The 16,653-nt window shown below is 35.8% G+C and overlaps 1 protein-coding gene across 16 annotated transcripts in view; it reads left to right on the forward strand.

Moving 5' to 3' along the window:
* Cadps2 (calcium dependent secretion activator 2) overlaps positions 1 to 16,653 on the forward strand; it is a 526,649-nt gene that overhangs the window by 374,882 nt on the left and 135,114 nt on the right. For all 16 annotated transcript variants that reach the window (XM_047562660.1, XM_047562665.1, XM_047562675.1 and 13 more), the window contains 2 exons: positions 1,305 to 1,441; positions 3,682 to 3,869. In XM_047562660.1, the coding sequence (XP_047418616.1) occupies positions 1,305 to 1,441; positions 3,682 to 3,869 (325 nt within the window). The remainder of the gene's footprint in view (positions 1 to 1,304; positions 1,442 to 3,681; positions 3,870 to 16,653) is intronic.

Genomic DNA, 16,653 nt, shown 5'->3' on the forward strand with positions numbered 1-16,653 from the left:
TCATTCATTGCTTTCTTGCTGCATCCACCCTTTGATATCTGTCATTGATGTGGGATATATGTTTGTTGTGTGTCTTTTTTAAAAAAAATATGCTTCTGAAGAGCCTTCAGCTTGAATTATATAGTTCTTCCATCCACAAATATGGCTGAAAGTTGAACTTGACATGGATCAATATGATCTGGGCTAAATATCTAAATGTGACTGATTATGTTAGCATCATGTCCACAGATCAATATTGAGTTTTATTATGAGTCTGACTCTATAATTGGGTTTAATCAATAAACTTTTGTCTCTTTTCCTTTACAGTTTTAGGATTGTACCATGTAGGTTTTAGAAACTACACTTAGCTTACATTTAGAACTCTGCTTTTCTTATGATGACCAGAAAGAGATCTCTCTGTGAATTTTAAGGAACAATAGAGCTTCAGTTTTACCATTGTGAGAAGAGTCCATTTCTATCTTGATAACTGATTGCTTGCTCAATATGCACTGAGTTTCTAACAGAGCTAATGTAGTAACACCCCAGCACTCCTTTGGGGTAGTGTGTGGCTTTTTCTTCCTATACTTAGTAAATCACATTGAAGACTTTGACAAAACATACCATTAATGAAAGCAATCATAAAAGCTGGCCTTTTGATAAACCCGCAGGGTCTACAGGCGTTGAAAGATGCAATCTGTAAAGAACAATAAATTTGGACCTTTGATTGAAGTGCCATTTGGGACGTTATGCTTTGTCTGCATATTTGCACAAACATGATGCTCCCTTTTCATGTCTCTTAAACTTGAAGCTTGAGAGCGTTCATTGCCATTTCTATATTAGAGCTGGTCCCGTTAAAAGCTCCATACAAAAAGAAGACTGGAAGTGATCCAGCTGAAGCTTATGTGTTCATTTCTGCCCTAGTTTGCCATTTCGAAAACAGGCTTCTGGCCATCATTGCTGTTTTTTTATGTACAGACTAGGGTTCTTTTCCAGTCACTTCCTTCAGAAAATACACACTTAAAAGATATCAACTTTTCTTAAAGTTAGAAAAATAAAAACTTATCCTCTGATAGAGATTAGAAGTAGCTTTGAATGAAAGTAGAATTTCTTCGTTCATTTGATTTGTGGATTTTTTCCATGTCATTTTTACTTCAACTTCCAAAACATTGCAATTTATATCAATATACTGAATTCTTTGCATCATATTTTATGTAATAAAAGGTAGTCTGTTTTCATGAGATGAATTTTTGTGTTCTTCAGAAATGTATTTTTTCATTATTTAACCAAAAAACAAATGTACTTTACATCCTTTCCTGAATTTACAGATGCAGACCGTTTTCAGAAACATGGTATGGATGAGTTTATTTCTGCTAATCCTTGCAAGCTTGACCACGCCTTCCTTTTTAGAATACTCCAGAGACAGACTTTGGATCACAGACTGAATGATTCCTATTCTTGCTTGGTGAGTATAAATCTCTGTGTATGGTCACATATAGGTTAGAAAAAAAGATTTTAGAAAGTGAGAAATGCTTGTTATAAAGCAGCATTTTTTTCCTGACTCATTTAGTAACTGTAGTCGGGGTTAAGGATAAAGGATTCCAATCAATTGCTTCTCAATTTGAAAATTATACACTTGAAGATCACTGCTGTGCCGCTCAATAGACAGGAGAACAGACTCAAATAGATGCTGAACTGTGTTTTATCAATCTCTTCAGAGAAGGTTGAGTGAAAAGAGAAACTTTAAATAAAGATTTTTTTAAAAACCTCCGTTACAGGATTTGTTGACACCTGTGCAGACATTTTAAGGTTTAAATTCTATCCACCAGATGTTGATAACTTAAATTTCTCTGATTCTGAGAAGGACTACCTATGTGACAAGGGAGAGAAACAGTGGGGTGAACAATATGATGAGGCCATACATGGCAGAGGAAAGCTCTCGTTTTATGTAGGCTTCCAAAGATAATTTTAATTCCTTAAAAAAAAATGCAGGGGTAATTAAGTAGCTAAACTTCTACATGATATTTGTTGAAAGTGTAGTCAAGATTTGGGATTAAAAATCATAATTTTTAATTGGAAGGAATGCTTGCTACCTCAGAATGTGGGGACTAAGAATCATATATGCCCTTCCAAATACTTACATTGGAAATGGTGATTCCTTTGAAATTTTTCCTGCACAAATATGTCTATTTCTATTAATTCCTGAATCTCTTGGACACTGAACTTAGGAACTTCATGCTATAAGTTATCTTCTCTTTAAAGTAGGATTTAGGACAGTATGTGCTCCCAGCTCATTGAGATACTTAAATAGGAAGAAGTTAAACAATTTATCACAATTTACCATTAATGATGATATGTTAATTCTTTTATAGATTGTTTATTAAGTAGGTCTTATTCTACATATAATTAGACGATTTAAACCTGATCCAACTGAAATTTGGCAATTACATGGAAAATTAAGCTAATTGTAACTTCCCATGGACTAGCACACAGAGAATATCAGTAAGAGACAAGGACCTCTTAGATTCCACTCACGGGGTTGATTACTGAATCATCAAAAATTGTTTTGCTTTTGTTGATGACCCCATGTGTATATGAACTCTAAGGAGGATGCTGCAGTATATCTTCCAGAGCACCCAAAAGGGAGAGAGAGTGATGTGGTTAGAAAGAGTATCTGGAGGCAGGATGACCCTGGGTATGAATCCTGGCTTACCTCCTGATTTGCAGCATAGTCTTGGACAATTCACTTCATATCTCTCAACTTCTACTTGTTTATCTGTCATATGGACATCATAAAACCCACCATACATGATGGTGCTGAATATCAAAAATATAGTATATGTACTCTGTCTCAAACAGTACCTCTACCACCAGCACAATAAGTGTTCAGGGGTCTTTTGTCACCTCTTCCTGCACTTTTCTATTGTCTTCTCTTTACCCCTTTCTCACCCTCCTTTTCCTTCTCTTTCATGGTTGTCCTGATTCCTTTTTATTATTTTAAACTAATGTATGCACCAAGTCTAACCCATCAACACATTGTGTAAACTAATTCTGGTTGGCCCCGTCCTCCAGCAAGCACGAGCAGACTGCCTGCTATTTCTTTTGACATGTTCACCCACAGGTTGCACCTCCTCCCAGGAGGACAAGGTGTTACTACTCCAAAACATGAACTCTGTCATATACACATAAAAAGACTGAATGAGGAAAACATTCCAAATATTTAAGTACCCAGGTAGTACATATACAGTTGCTGGACTTACTGAAATTTTCTTTTAGTTCACTTTATAAACTGCTTTCAGTAGGTTGGCAATTTCAGTGATAGTATCTGCTTTGCCATCTTATTTTTAACTGATTCCTAAAGAGATTGATGTTTTTGTAGTATTCTTTTTTATGTCTGATAAATTTAGATCCCATGAAAAAATTTTTGAATAATTTTCAACGAAAGTGGAGAAGAACAATTTGCCCATGCTTTGCTGCAGCAATTGATCATATTAGATTGTCAGTGTCCCAGATCTCTTTCAAACTGGTGATGCTAGGTCTTTTGAAAGTGACATGAAACATACCTCTAATAAAATAAACATCAGAGGACACTTTCCTATGACTTCTTATAATGCCTAAAACAAATCTTACAAAAACAAAACAAAACAAATCTTACTATAGAATGGGGGAAAAAATGTGTATTTATTTATTTTTTTTCTCTTGCAGGGTTGGTTTAGCCCCGGCCAGGTCTTTGTGTTAGATGAGTACTGTGCCCGTTATGGTGTAAGAGGCTGTCACAGACATCTCTGCTACCTTACAGAACTGATGGAACATTCAGAAAACGGTGCTGTCATTGACCCAACCCTGCTCCATTACAGCTTTGCATTCTGTGCCTCTCATGTGCACGGCAACAGGTATTTTGACTTGCAAATTCACAGTGAAATGTATAGGGTTGACTGGAAGAAAGAGAAAAATGTGCTTTGCCATTATCACCTAGTAACCAATTTAAAATAGCAAACACTTCTTATAAGGGAAAAAAAAACCCACAAAGGAAAAATGTACATCAATATGCTATTGATTTCTGTGGGCTGCACTTTATGATTCTTTTTGGTGGTAAAGTCACTTGAAAAGGAGAGAGAAAATATCTAGAGAGTAGAAGTTACCTTTTAGTTCTTATGTACTGGGATCTGTACAGTTGAAGTGTCCAGATGATTCCTGTCAGAATGCATATGTGTGCCTGGGGAGGATTTGTTAATAGGTGTGCAAAAGATAATGATCTTTACTCTTCTTCTGTGAAATGAATTTTTGTTGATAAAACAAGATAAATTGTGAGGCTAATGCAGAGTCTTCCTAGCCCTTTCCCTAATTTTTACATTTTCTACAAGTATTCCTGTGTAGCAGTTTGAGCCAATGACCTTAACACTGGTTTACCAAGTTGGAGAAACAAAACAAAACAAAACAAAACAAAAAACAAAACAGCAAGAGCACCTAATGTAGGCCTCCACAGCTCCGAATCTTTGAGCTTAAAACCCATCCACGTCTGCTTGTGTTCATCTTATCTCCAGAGCACCTTTGCTCAGACTTCTCATATGAAGGGTGTGCTCCCAACATGCCCTTTTGCCCTTTTTTTAACCATCACTCCATCTTGCCCCCTTCATTCTTCTCACAAACCCATCTAAGCTTCAGGTAGCTGCACAACGTAACAGGCTATCAAGCAATTCAGAATTTAGATTGTTGCACTCAAATGGATACTGACTGTGTGACGCTGGGTAAATTTTATCATCTATTTCTTTCAGATTGCCTAAGAAAGATCTAACAAGGACATCTCTCTCATCAGTCATAAACTGTAGTAGGGATTAAATGCATTAATAAACATGAAACACTTAAAACAGTGCCTGGCATACGAGTGCTCAAAAAGTTTTCACTAGTAGCTTATATTGTCATGACAAGCTACCAGTGTTCTCTTTTTCTCTCTCTGTTACCCTTATCTTGTTTCCAGCTCCTTATTCACTAATCATACTTTTTGAAATGGATTGCCCAAGGACCTAATCCAATTGTCTCTTCTCAGGCTTCACCTTCTCTAATTTTCCTCTTATTCTATTTTAATTTCTTTTTGACCATCCCTTTGCTAAACAGTTCCTATTCCTCCAGATTCCTAAGTGCAGTACAGGTTTTTTTTTGCATCTGTTTTCAAATCTGATTTCTTCTTTCGGAGAATTGTTCTTCTTTGGTGATCACACCCCCTTCCACAGCTTCAACCATGACTTTTTCATTTGCAGATCATTCCAACCCAGTGATTCTCCTAAGCTACAGATCTCTATTAATAATTGATTGATTTTCTGCTGATTTTCTCAACTGTCCATGTATAAAATTTATCACTAAACAAGCTTCTATACCTCTTGTAGCTCCTCACAAAGTACCTGGCATAAAATTAGTGTTTAATAAATATCTGATGAATGAATGAATGATTTCATTATTTGTGTTAAATCTCTTCCATTAACAACCTATTAATTTCTTGTTTACCTTTTTATTTTAACCCCTACACCCAATTTTCTGCCAATATAAATATATCTCTAGAATACCCTTCAAATTTCTCTTTTTTCCATTTCCACTGTATCCTAATTCTCGTCTTCATTATTTTTCTTGTCTATGCATCTTAATTCCTATCTCTACTCCCCTTTTCTTGGCTTATCAATTACCCTAAAATTACAGATTAACTTTTCCATAGTGTTTTTCAAGACTTTGGTGGTCCAGGGTATATAGCTCAGTGGCAGCCTAACATGTGCGAAGTTCTGGGTTCAATCCCCAAACCTGCAAAAAGAGATGAATAAATATTTAATAAATATTTAAGTGATTTCCATTTGATTATTAACTTTTAAAGAGATTCTGAGTCATAGTATTAGCCTCCTTCCACTATCGTCCCATTCTCTCTACCAAGTCTTACCTACACCTAATCAGACTCACAGGGCCTTTTTACCACCATGGAATCTCTCTCTTTGTTCTGATCTTTAATAATCAAATATCACAAAACTCCTCTGTGACTTCTTTTAACTTATTCAGAAGCTAAAATCTTTTGTCTATAGATAGCTCAGGATCTTTGTCATGTGTGACATGCCACATACACAAACACTCCGACACACATGCTGCACACCTCTGCTTGTGCCCTGTGAGACCATACAGTGAAAGCTAAGATGAGTTCTCCTTCACCTAGTGCTCTCCGCGTACCTTAACAGGGTGCTTTGCATACTGTGGGTATGCAGTGAAGATTGGGTCAAGCCCCTGGCTGCTGCCATTTCTCAATCCGCTATAAAATAAAACTGATCTGAGTCTTTGAATTTCTTCAGGCTTTTGTTTCTTTATGACACCTTGTTTGGAAATTGGAAAAATATTGCCAATTATAGTCATTTTTCCCATGATCCCAAATTAAACCCTCTCTATTTCACATATTTGGATTAAAGAGCCAGTGAGAATGTTTAATCTTGGATAGCTAATATCAGGAGCTGTTTTACTAAAACTATTGTCTCTTGTCTCCTGGTTTATTGCAATTCTTCCTGACCAATGGATATCAAGAGGGGTGTCCCAAGTGAGGCTGCACTCTGACATGTAGGGGGACAGAAGAGTGCAGGGGACAGACAACACCAAAGGTTGTATCATCAGACTATTTCCATTTTCAGCACAGAAAAGTATAATTAAACTGTAAATATTAAGTGGAAAACTCATCAAAATGTGTGTGTCCCCAAAATGTGTGTGTCCCCAAAATGTGTGTGTTTGAGACACATTTCGATAGTGAGTTTTTGAAGCTTGGGAGCTGCTGCCACCACCCGAGAAGCAGCCTGATTTGAATCAGAGGTTGCTATAGTTACCTTTATTCTATAAAATGATTGTTTGCTTTATAAAGATAATTTATAATTTAAAGTATGTTTATATGTTCATGCATATTATATCTTATTGTTACACATTAAATCCATTCTCTAAAAAGTTAAAATGTCCCCATATTCAGGTATTGCTGACAGTATTTAGAATAGAAATGAGCCAGTCTCTATTCACCCTTAGGTGGCATATAGCTTAAGAAGAAAAAAGGAAGAAGAGTAGGTTTTCGGAAAATTAGAATCTCACTTTAGTGCACAAATTACCTAAGTTAAGCCAACAGGGTGTTTCCTGTGGTATTTATGGTCTTGTACATGTCATTCAGAATCCTCATGCTGCCGCATGAGGCAAAAATGTCTGCTGGAATCCTGACTCTGAAATTTGTAAACTGACCCAGATTGGGCAAATCACTTAACTTTTCTGATATTTAGAGTTCTCATGTATTAAAAGGGGAATAGTAATGTAAAGGCCTGGATGGATATGAAGAGTATATCTGCAATAATTATTGTTATTTTAATGTACTTCCCTTTGTGTCACAGTCCGCAGGAATGTAAATTATGAAGAGAGAAGAAAATGTGAAAAATAAGCACAGGGTTTTTCTGCCTCATGCTAAGTAGAAATGTTTCAATGTGTATATAATTATACTCTTAATTTCTTTGCTAATAGAATATTCAGGTCTTAGCAACCTTCCCTGTGAAAGCCTCCTTCTCTAATCCACGTCTGCAGCATCTGATGTTAATACAGACTTTTGTTAAAAAATACTGCCAATGTCAAGTCTTTCTCCAGTGTTTGCCATCATCTTTTTTATGATCATTTTTACATCTGTCAAGATGCGCACTCAGAGAGTCGTTTTGCTTGTTACCTGAACCACCTCTGTCAAAAATTAAAAAGGAAGAAAGATTGCCTTTTGTTATTGACAGAAGTGAAGGACAGCAGTGCTGTCTGATGTGAAATTTTTCAGGGAGCACATTCTATTACACAGTGTTGAGCTCTCTAGGTGTGTGCTTTCTGTATGGTACATCTCTGAATAGCACTCAGACATAAAAGAACAGAGTTACACAGAAGAGGCCTGGCTGGTACCAAGACCAAAGAAGAGAGGGAAAAAGAAAGGAAGAAAGGAAAAGTGAGTCAAGGACAGAAGCAGACACACTCCTACAGAATGATAGCCACACCACCCACAGAAACACAGCCACTCACTCAGCCATAGTGCTGCGAAAACTGACAGGAAGGAGAAAAGAGATTTTGAGAGACAATGCACCAGAGGGCAAAGTTCTAGGTTGATGTGTGTGGCTGTACGTCTTAGTTTTGTAAGTCAGGCTGGGGGCGAAGAAACTAAAGCAGCAACACAAAATGGCTTTTATGTCCTGGTTTAATGTAAGACACACAGGATATTCACCCACTCTTCTCCCAGTTAGTTGGGCCATCTTGAGCTGCCGCCTGCCTGACAAAGGCCAGCTCAGATGTGCCAGCTTTTGAGTGGAGAGTACAGGAATACAACATGATTGGAGTTCACACAAAATAACCTCTATTTTCTGTGGATTCCAGATCATACAACAGAGTGGTGGGCACTCTTAATGGGCATCGGGCAAATCATCACAGCAGGCTCCCTGCAAACTTCCCAGGTGCCAACATTTCCTCTTGACTATCAGTTCACAGTGTGTCAACTTCCTGCCCCTAATTCAAGAGACGGTGGTACATTTTTTAGTAAAATCATAGACCTTGCGTCAAATAGGATCACCAAAAGTTTTCACTACTACTGCTTAATTCTGGTCTTGGATGTATGACTTAAATGCTACACTAATCGTAAATATAGAGGTTCATTCTGGGGAGGGTAGGCTTATGAAAGGTCATCCGCATGCAGTGTGACAGATATAACAGATTCTGTCCTACATGCTAAGTACACACAAGCAGGAGGATGTCTATGAGTGCCACCAAAGGATCTTTTATATTCTTTGAGAAATTGTAAGATATCCCTGAATCTGTTTTAATCAAACTTTCTCAGCAATGATATCTGTATTTACCCAACCTCGATTTTAATACTGAAGCAAAATAATTATGGCTTCTTCAACAAAAGGAGAAAGTGAGGAAGAGAAAAGACTTGGCATGTTGGAAATAGCACTGAGCAAGAACTCAAATCATCTGTATTCTTGTCCTGGCTCGTCTACGTACAAGCTATTTGACTTTGAACAATTGGTTCTAATCTGCTTAAGCCTCAGTTTCTTATCTGTTATTGTAATAATCCTACCTGCTATGATTCATAAATAGGTCAGAGAAAATGATGTAAATCCTTTTTGATGATAAAATACTGCTTAAATATGAAGTGGCAAATTTTTACATATAGTGTAGACATTGAACACCTCTTATTCAAAATGCTTGGAACCAGAAGCATTTCAGATCTTGATATTTTTCAGATTTTGGAATATTTGCATGAACTTCACTGGTGGAGTAGCGGTGCTATACAAGTTTGGATTTCAGTGCATTTTGGATTTCAGACTTCAGATTAGAGATGCTTATTATTAGTTAAATAGCATCTGGGAATTGTTCTTGTAAAGACTGATGGTGATCAGGCAGACTTTGAGAGTGTCCCTGTTAGAGCAGCTTATGGTAGATGAGTTTCAGGCATTGCAATTTTCTAGAACCTCTCTTCTCCCACCCATGTTTTTGAGAAAGATTGTAGACCTAATGGAGGAGTGACAAAGACAGCTAAAAGCAAAAGCCAGGAATCTCATTATCCAAGGTAAGTAAGTAGACAGAGTGCATCTTAGGGAGCAGTAACCAAGGCTGCCTGATTAATTGCCTTTGTTTTGTATTTATGCCAAATAATTCCTGATTTTTTCTGAAACACTAGATAAAAGAACCTACTAAAGATAACACAGAGGAAGAGACAGCACACAGGGAACTTTTCAGTACATTAGACATATTGGGTTACCAATGAACAGAAACAAGAGTTAGACCTCGTCCAGGACCACAATGTTCATTTTAACCTTACTTTCTTCAATATCTGTAACTTTTCAACAGTGAAAAACCCACCATCTGCTTATTCATATGTTCAGCTCCAGTGTGCATGGAAAGCAGTTTCAGAATTTGATTCCTGGAGTTCAGCACTTGAGTACAGTTCCTTTAGTCATTAACCTTCCTGTTTCCAGTCAAAATGCTGTTTTCCAAAGTTTAATAAGGCAGCAGTCTTCTCCCCTCCTCTTTATGAAGTTACTTCATACATGCATTACAATATGAATTCCATCCTGGGATCTTGTGATGTCTGGTTAAAGTAGTGTTGGTTTATTTTCTTTTCCTTTTTTTAGGTTTGCACACTGTAAAGCTCACTGCCAGTGCTGTGTGAGTCTTTCAGTTCTACTTGTTTTGACAAAGGCCCCATCATCCATCCAGACAGAATAGTTCCATCATCAAAAGGTTCCCCCCGTGCTCTCTTTGTGTGGCCCAGCATTTCATTGACCTTTCCTCAGTTTATTCTCTCCTTCTACCTTTTTAAGTTATGTTTTTCCTTCCCTATTTCTTCTTTTCTGATATAAGCATTTAGATTAGAATTTCCCCCTAAAGATTGCTTTTACTATATACAGAAACTTTATATGTACAGTTTCTTTTTTGACATGGAATTATTTATAAGTACATTTTAAATTTTCTAAGAATATGAAAGTTTTGTGACTTTTTTTCTTGAGAACTGATTTCTAACCTAATATTTTTTTAAAGACTTATACTCTTTATTTATTTACTTATTTTTACAGACTGCATTTTGATTCATTGTACACAAATGGGATACATCTTTTCGTTTCTATGGTTGTACACAATGTAGCTTCACACCATTCGTGTAATCATACATGTACATAGGGTAATGATGTCTGTCTCAGTCCACCATGTTTCATACCTCTGCCCCCTCCCCCCTCTCATTTCCCTCTACATAATCTAATGTTCAGAGAATGTGGTTGTGTGATACCAGTTCTTCCAGTGTTTTCTTTATGGCCAAATATGTATCAAATATTGTGAATGTCAGTGTTGTTTGAAAATACTTACATATTGTTTTCCTTGGTGCATTACAAATAAGATTTATATGACTCAATTCTTCTAAGCCCTAATATTTTTGCTGATCTTTACTTGGGGTCATGATCAAGGTGAGTGGAGATCAGCTACTGCTTAAGTGGTTTGTTCCCTCTATTTCTGTCAGCTTTTGTATATTTTGAGGCTGTTTTATCAGGTACATTCAAGATTGAAACTGCTAAATCTTTCTGAGAAATGGAAATTATTATCATTATATGATGACCTTTATCATAATAAATAATAATTTATATAGTAAAGTTATTTAGGTGATTATTAATGTAGCTCTCTTTTGGTATTTTGTATTTTTGTTCATACATTTGGCCTTTCTGTGTGCTTGTATTTTAATGTATTTTATAAATTAAATACTTATAAATAAATCAATTTTTTATTTTGATTTTTTTTATTGTAAACAATGGGGTACAACTTGTTTCTCTGTACATGAAGTAGAGGCATACCATTTGTGTGTTTTTTATTAGAATAAATAAACTAAATTTTGATTTAATTGTTTAAGAAGACAATTTTCTTTTGATTAATTCGGTCAACTTAGATTATCACGTTGATTAAAGTAAATTCATTTCTACCATTTTATTTTAGGCTTTCTTTTCTGGCTTATATTTTATAAACTTTGTGTTTTCTTTTTTCTTGCTTCCTTTTTGTTTACTGAGTTTATTTCCTTCAGTGTATTTTTTTTCTCTAATCAGATTACATTTGCCTACAGTTATATACAGGCACATTGTTGAAAATTTAAAGTCATATACTGATCAAAAAATTTCTTCTCCTTCTAAAAAGTACAGGACCATGGCACATTTCATTCCAGTCTCTCCCTTGCTGGCCCACATGCTTACAGTGTCTCATATTTCACCTATATCGTTTCTATGTTATTTCCTAATCCTACAGATTAGATATTGTTTTTATTATACTCAGTACTTGCCTGTGTTTAGTAACTGTCTTTCTTGGTCCTAAAAGCACATTCTTTGCCATTTCCAAAGGGTGCTTCCATAGACAGGGATTTTTTTTCCTGTGGAGTAGTCTTTGTTTCCTCCTCATTTTTTAAAGAAAGTTTTGCTGGGTGTAAATTTCTAAATTGATGGCTACCTTCCCCCAGAACTTTAAAGATCTTCTTACTCCCTATGTTGCAACGTGGAAGGCTATTGCCTCTCATTCTTTTGCGGGTGATTTGTCTTTTTCTCTCTGGAAACTTTGAAGATTATTTTGTTTTTGTGTTTTGTGGGTTCATTTTAATTCATCTTTCTGCATATTTCTTTTCATTCATTCTAACTGGGATATGTGTGGATTTCTAATCTACATTGGGCTAGTGTGCATTTCCATTTGTTTATTCTGATTGAGATATGATTCATGTTCATCATCAGTTCTGGGGTATTGTTATCTTTTTAAATATATTCTCTTTACCAGTTTCTTTCTTCTCTAAAACTGCAGTCACCCATATCTTAAACATGTTTTCTCCTGTGTGCCTTAATGTCACTGACATACATGTTCCATCTGCTTATTTCTCTAGCTACATTCTGGATAATGTTTGCAGCCTGCCTTCTGGGTCAGGAGTTGGCATTTTTTTTTCTGTAAGGGGCCACATAGTGACCATAGTAAATATTTCGGACTTCGGTCTCTGTTACAACTCCTCAACTCTTCCATTGTCATGAGGATGCCATCATGAACTAGGTAGGAATGAGTGTGGCTTGTTCCAGAAAAGTTTTACTGCAGACACAGATGTGGATCACAGTGTGCCGACCCTCACTCTTTTCCATTCTCTTCAACTGTGACATCTTTTTCACTCATTTTCAACCATTTCAGTTATTAAAATATTTGGTCCTGGAAATCCTATTTGGTTCTTTTGTAAATCTGCTTTATTTCTTATTCTCTTATAAGAAATCTCTTATTATTTTCTTGGTTTTGATTCCCTATCTTGTTTTCTTAGATCTTCTATAGTTAATTATTTTTATTCTTATTCTAATTGAATTTCTTGGTTGTTTAAATTTGTTTCTCCTGCTAACATTTTTGCTGTGGTCACTTGTTTTCTTATGCAGCTAGCATTTTTGGTAATACATACATATTCCTGAAGCTTAACCCTGGGAGTTCTCTAAGGCCTGGTTTGAGAATTCTCAATTCCAAAGATTTGCTGTTGGTTTTCCTTGGTAGTATGTTACTAGAGCTACTTAATTTTCTCTTCTTGGAGGTTCCTCGATAACATGGGGAGTACCTAGCTTTACAAGGTCAGGCCAATGATACATATTCTTAGGGGACTCTTTTCACTCAGTGAACCAACAGATGGTAAAAACCGACAGATTTTCTTGTTTGCTCTTCTTTACAAAAATATTGGAGTATCAAGTCAATCCACTCTATTAAAGCAGAAACCACAAGTCACTTCTAAAAAAAAAGTATTTGTACATCTTTAAGAGAACCTTCTGGAACCCTATCTATACTCTCCTCTGCTTCAGGTTACACCTAAGTAACTGCTTCTGATTTGTTACAACTCTGCTAAAATATCATTCCCAAATTGGATCCTTCCCTAACACTCCAAACTAGATCAGATCTTTATACTTTTGCCCTTCTTAAATTTAATTGTACACTCATTGTGTGATTTTTGTTTCTGTTGTCTACTATAAGCTCATTTAGGAAAGGGACCATTTGTATTATTCTTACCTTTTAGCTCATGACCTGACCAGGTGGTCCATAAATATGTGTTAAGTAAGTGAATGACTTTGGATTATTTCTTTACAATTGTTGTATTGTTGATATATTGTGATACTTCTTAAGTAGACTTTATAATTAAGTGTTTTTATTTAATCACATATTTTATGACCCATGAAAAAGGCCCTACCTAACTAGAAGAGTGCATCATTTTACCTCCTAGAACTTAATATAGTAAAATGAGATACCCTTTTTAATGTATAAAATTAAAACCAACTGTACCAGATGGTAAAGACCACAGTTGATGTGGTTGCAGGGAAATTAATAATTTCATGCACTTCAGGTCAGAGTGTAAGCTAAGAGCTCTCTGAAAAAACAACTTTGCAATATCTGTCAAATACCTGAAAATATCATGCATTTAACCTGGTAATATGCTTCCAGTAATTCATCTTGAGGAAATAATCAGGTATCAGATTGTTGAAGCACTATTTATGATAGGAAAAAATAGGGGGAAAGTCTATGTTACTACTAATGGAGAACTGAATTAATAAATTATGGTACATTCATATAATGAAATTTTTTTTCCATTAGAAAGAACATTGGAACATATAAATGATACAAAAAATGTTGACAGTTCAGATTAAGAATCAGAATACACAATATGTTAAGAGATTTACAGAATTAAGACAAGAATGATATTTATAAAATGGTTTGACTAGTCATATCTGGTTGGACATTTATAGGAGATTTTTATTTTTGTCTTTATTTTTCTGAGTTCCTTCTTTCAAATTTACACGTGTATGAAGTCCTTTAATTAACAACACATGTTATTTTTAAAAACTCTAATACTAGATATTAGGCAGAGAGTTATATCAGAGAACCAAACTTAAATATTTTTATTTTCATTTTTATTTTAAATTCCTCTTGGTATTTTGTTTTTGTTGAGTTCTAGAATTGTGTACAGCAGTGATCTTAGTCTGGATTAGGCAAATACCATTTGTCCATTGGGTCCCAGGAGAGGCTGGCTATCCATGCCTTGCTGCCCCTGGCACAACACAAAGATGGAGTCAAAGATCTTGTGTCTTCATCAAGTCAAATTATTACTCTCACTATAGAAGTGTCTACTCTTTTATAAACTCTCCAATGGAATTGGAATGCAGAACAAAATACAAATAAGGAAAGAATTACAGAGGAGGAGTACTTGTAAAATTAGAGAATACAATTTTAAATTTTCATCCTCTAAAATATTTTCTGACAGAAAATCTGTTTCTTCTATCTCAGTGAACAAATAGGGATAGAATTAATATCTTGTGGGTTATAAACTTCAGGGAAAGTAGCAGGACACTAATCATGATTGCATGACCATCTATGAGCATCCAAATGATAGATCATTCTGATTGAAACAATAGGAGGTGTTAGAGGTTAGGAAACAAAAGAGAGGAGATGATTGTTTGCTCCCTCGTCATCTTCCACCATTTCTTATTCTCGTGCTGTGACTTCCTCTCCTTTCCATTCTGTTCACAAATGGATATTGGTGGGAAATACACGAAGTGCAAAGTGACTTTTACCTGCTGTGCTGCAGGCAGAATTGACAATTCAGAAATACCACCCTCTAGGTGTCTCTCCCCTTTTCACTCTCTGGAGGAGGCCAAGATGTCGTACATTCCTCAGAGCAGAAGGCAGGTGAAAAGAAGTCTATAAGAAACTCAAAAGCACCGTGTACTTTGGCATTTGTCTACCCAGTATTTGCAAATTAATATTTTACCACAAACCACCACACTTCTAGGACAAACAAACTTACCTAGTGAGTTGTGGGAGGAAAGAGGGAATTAGGAAAAAAAAAAAAAATCTGTCTCATTAATTTAACCAGAATATTCTATACAGAATTAAGCACTGGTGTATTCATTCAACCCACAAACTTCCTGAGCACTCTGTATCTAGCACGATTCAGACTCCTCAAGATCATAAAACTAAGGATACATGCATCCCTCAAGTGTCTAGAAGCCATCCAGCTCATTAAAGTGGGTAAGAAAACTCCCACAAAAATGTTATTGTTTTCCATAATAGAAAAATGTTGATCCACACTGTGATGATCTTTAAGTAGGAATCTTGGGGAGTGCCTTGACTAAATAATTTTGGTGTGTGCTGCTTAAACAAAGTTCAAGATTTCTCTCCTACTGGGCTTCTGGGACCCCTCAATATGCCACAGTTGCATTTTAGAGATCTTGAAAATGATAACATAATTTTGTATGGTTCAAAAGATATTTAGGACTTGGCATGGAGACCCAAAGCTGTAATCCCAGCAACTTGGGAGGTTGAAGCAGGAGGATCATAAGTTCAAAGCCAGCCTCAATAACTTAGTGAGGCCCTAAGCAACTTAGTGAGATCCTGTCCCTAAATAAAATATAAAAAGGGACTGAGGATGTAGCTCAGTGGTTTATTTCCCCTGGGTTTAATCCCTGGAACAAAACAAACAAAACAAAAATAAAGAAAAGAACAGAAAAGAAAAGAAAAAGGAAGAAAGAAAGAAAGAAAAGAAAAGAAAGAAAGAAATATTTACCACTGGGCATAGTGGTGCATGCCCATAATCCCTACTACTCAGGAGGCTAAAGATGGAAGATCACAAATTTGAGGACAACCTGGGCAATTTAGTGAGACCCTGTCTCAGAATAAAAGAAACTCCAAGATCTGGGATGTAGCTTAGTGGTAGAGCACCCCTGGGTTCAATCCTCATATGTATGTCTCTAATGTACTAATTTAAAAAAAAAATTAAAAAAATTTAATAGGATAAAAACTTATAGAGTAGGGGAAAAAGAAGAGGGAGAGGGAGGAGGGGAGGGAAAGAGGAAGTACTGGGGACTGAATTAGAGCAAATTAAATGTCTTGCTTATATAATTATGTCAAAAATGAACCCCAGTATCATGTATAACTAATGCACTAAAAAAAAAAAAAAATTAAAGGTAATTGTGCCCATTCAACTCATTTTCTTAAAGCATATTACAGGATCATTTTTCCTTATAATATCTTTTAGAAAATGCCAACAGCCAGTGAGTTGTTTTTACTCAAATTTTCCTAAAAGAAATGAATATTGAATGTGCCAAAATTTATTTTTACTGTTTCATGGCTCTCTGA

The sequence above is a fragment of the Sciurus carolinensis genome, chromosome 8 (genome assembly GCF_902686445.1).
Source record: "Sciurus carolinensis chromosome 8, mSciCar1.2, whole genome shotgun sequence".
In the NCBI taxonomy this organism is placed as follows: Eukaryota; Metazoa; Chordata; class Mammalia; order Rodentia; family Sciuridae; genus Sciurus; species Sciurus carolinensis.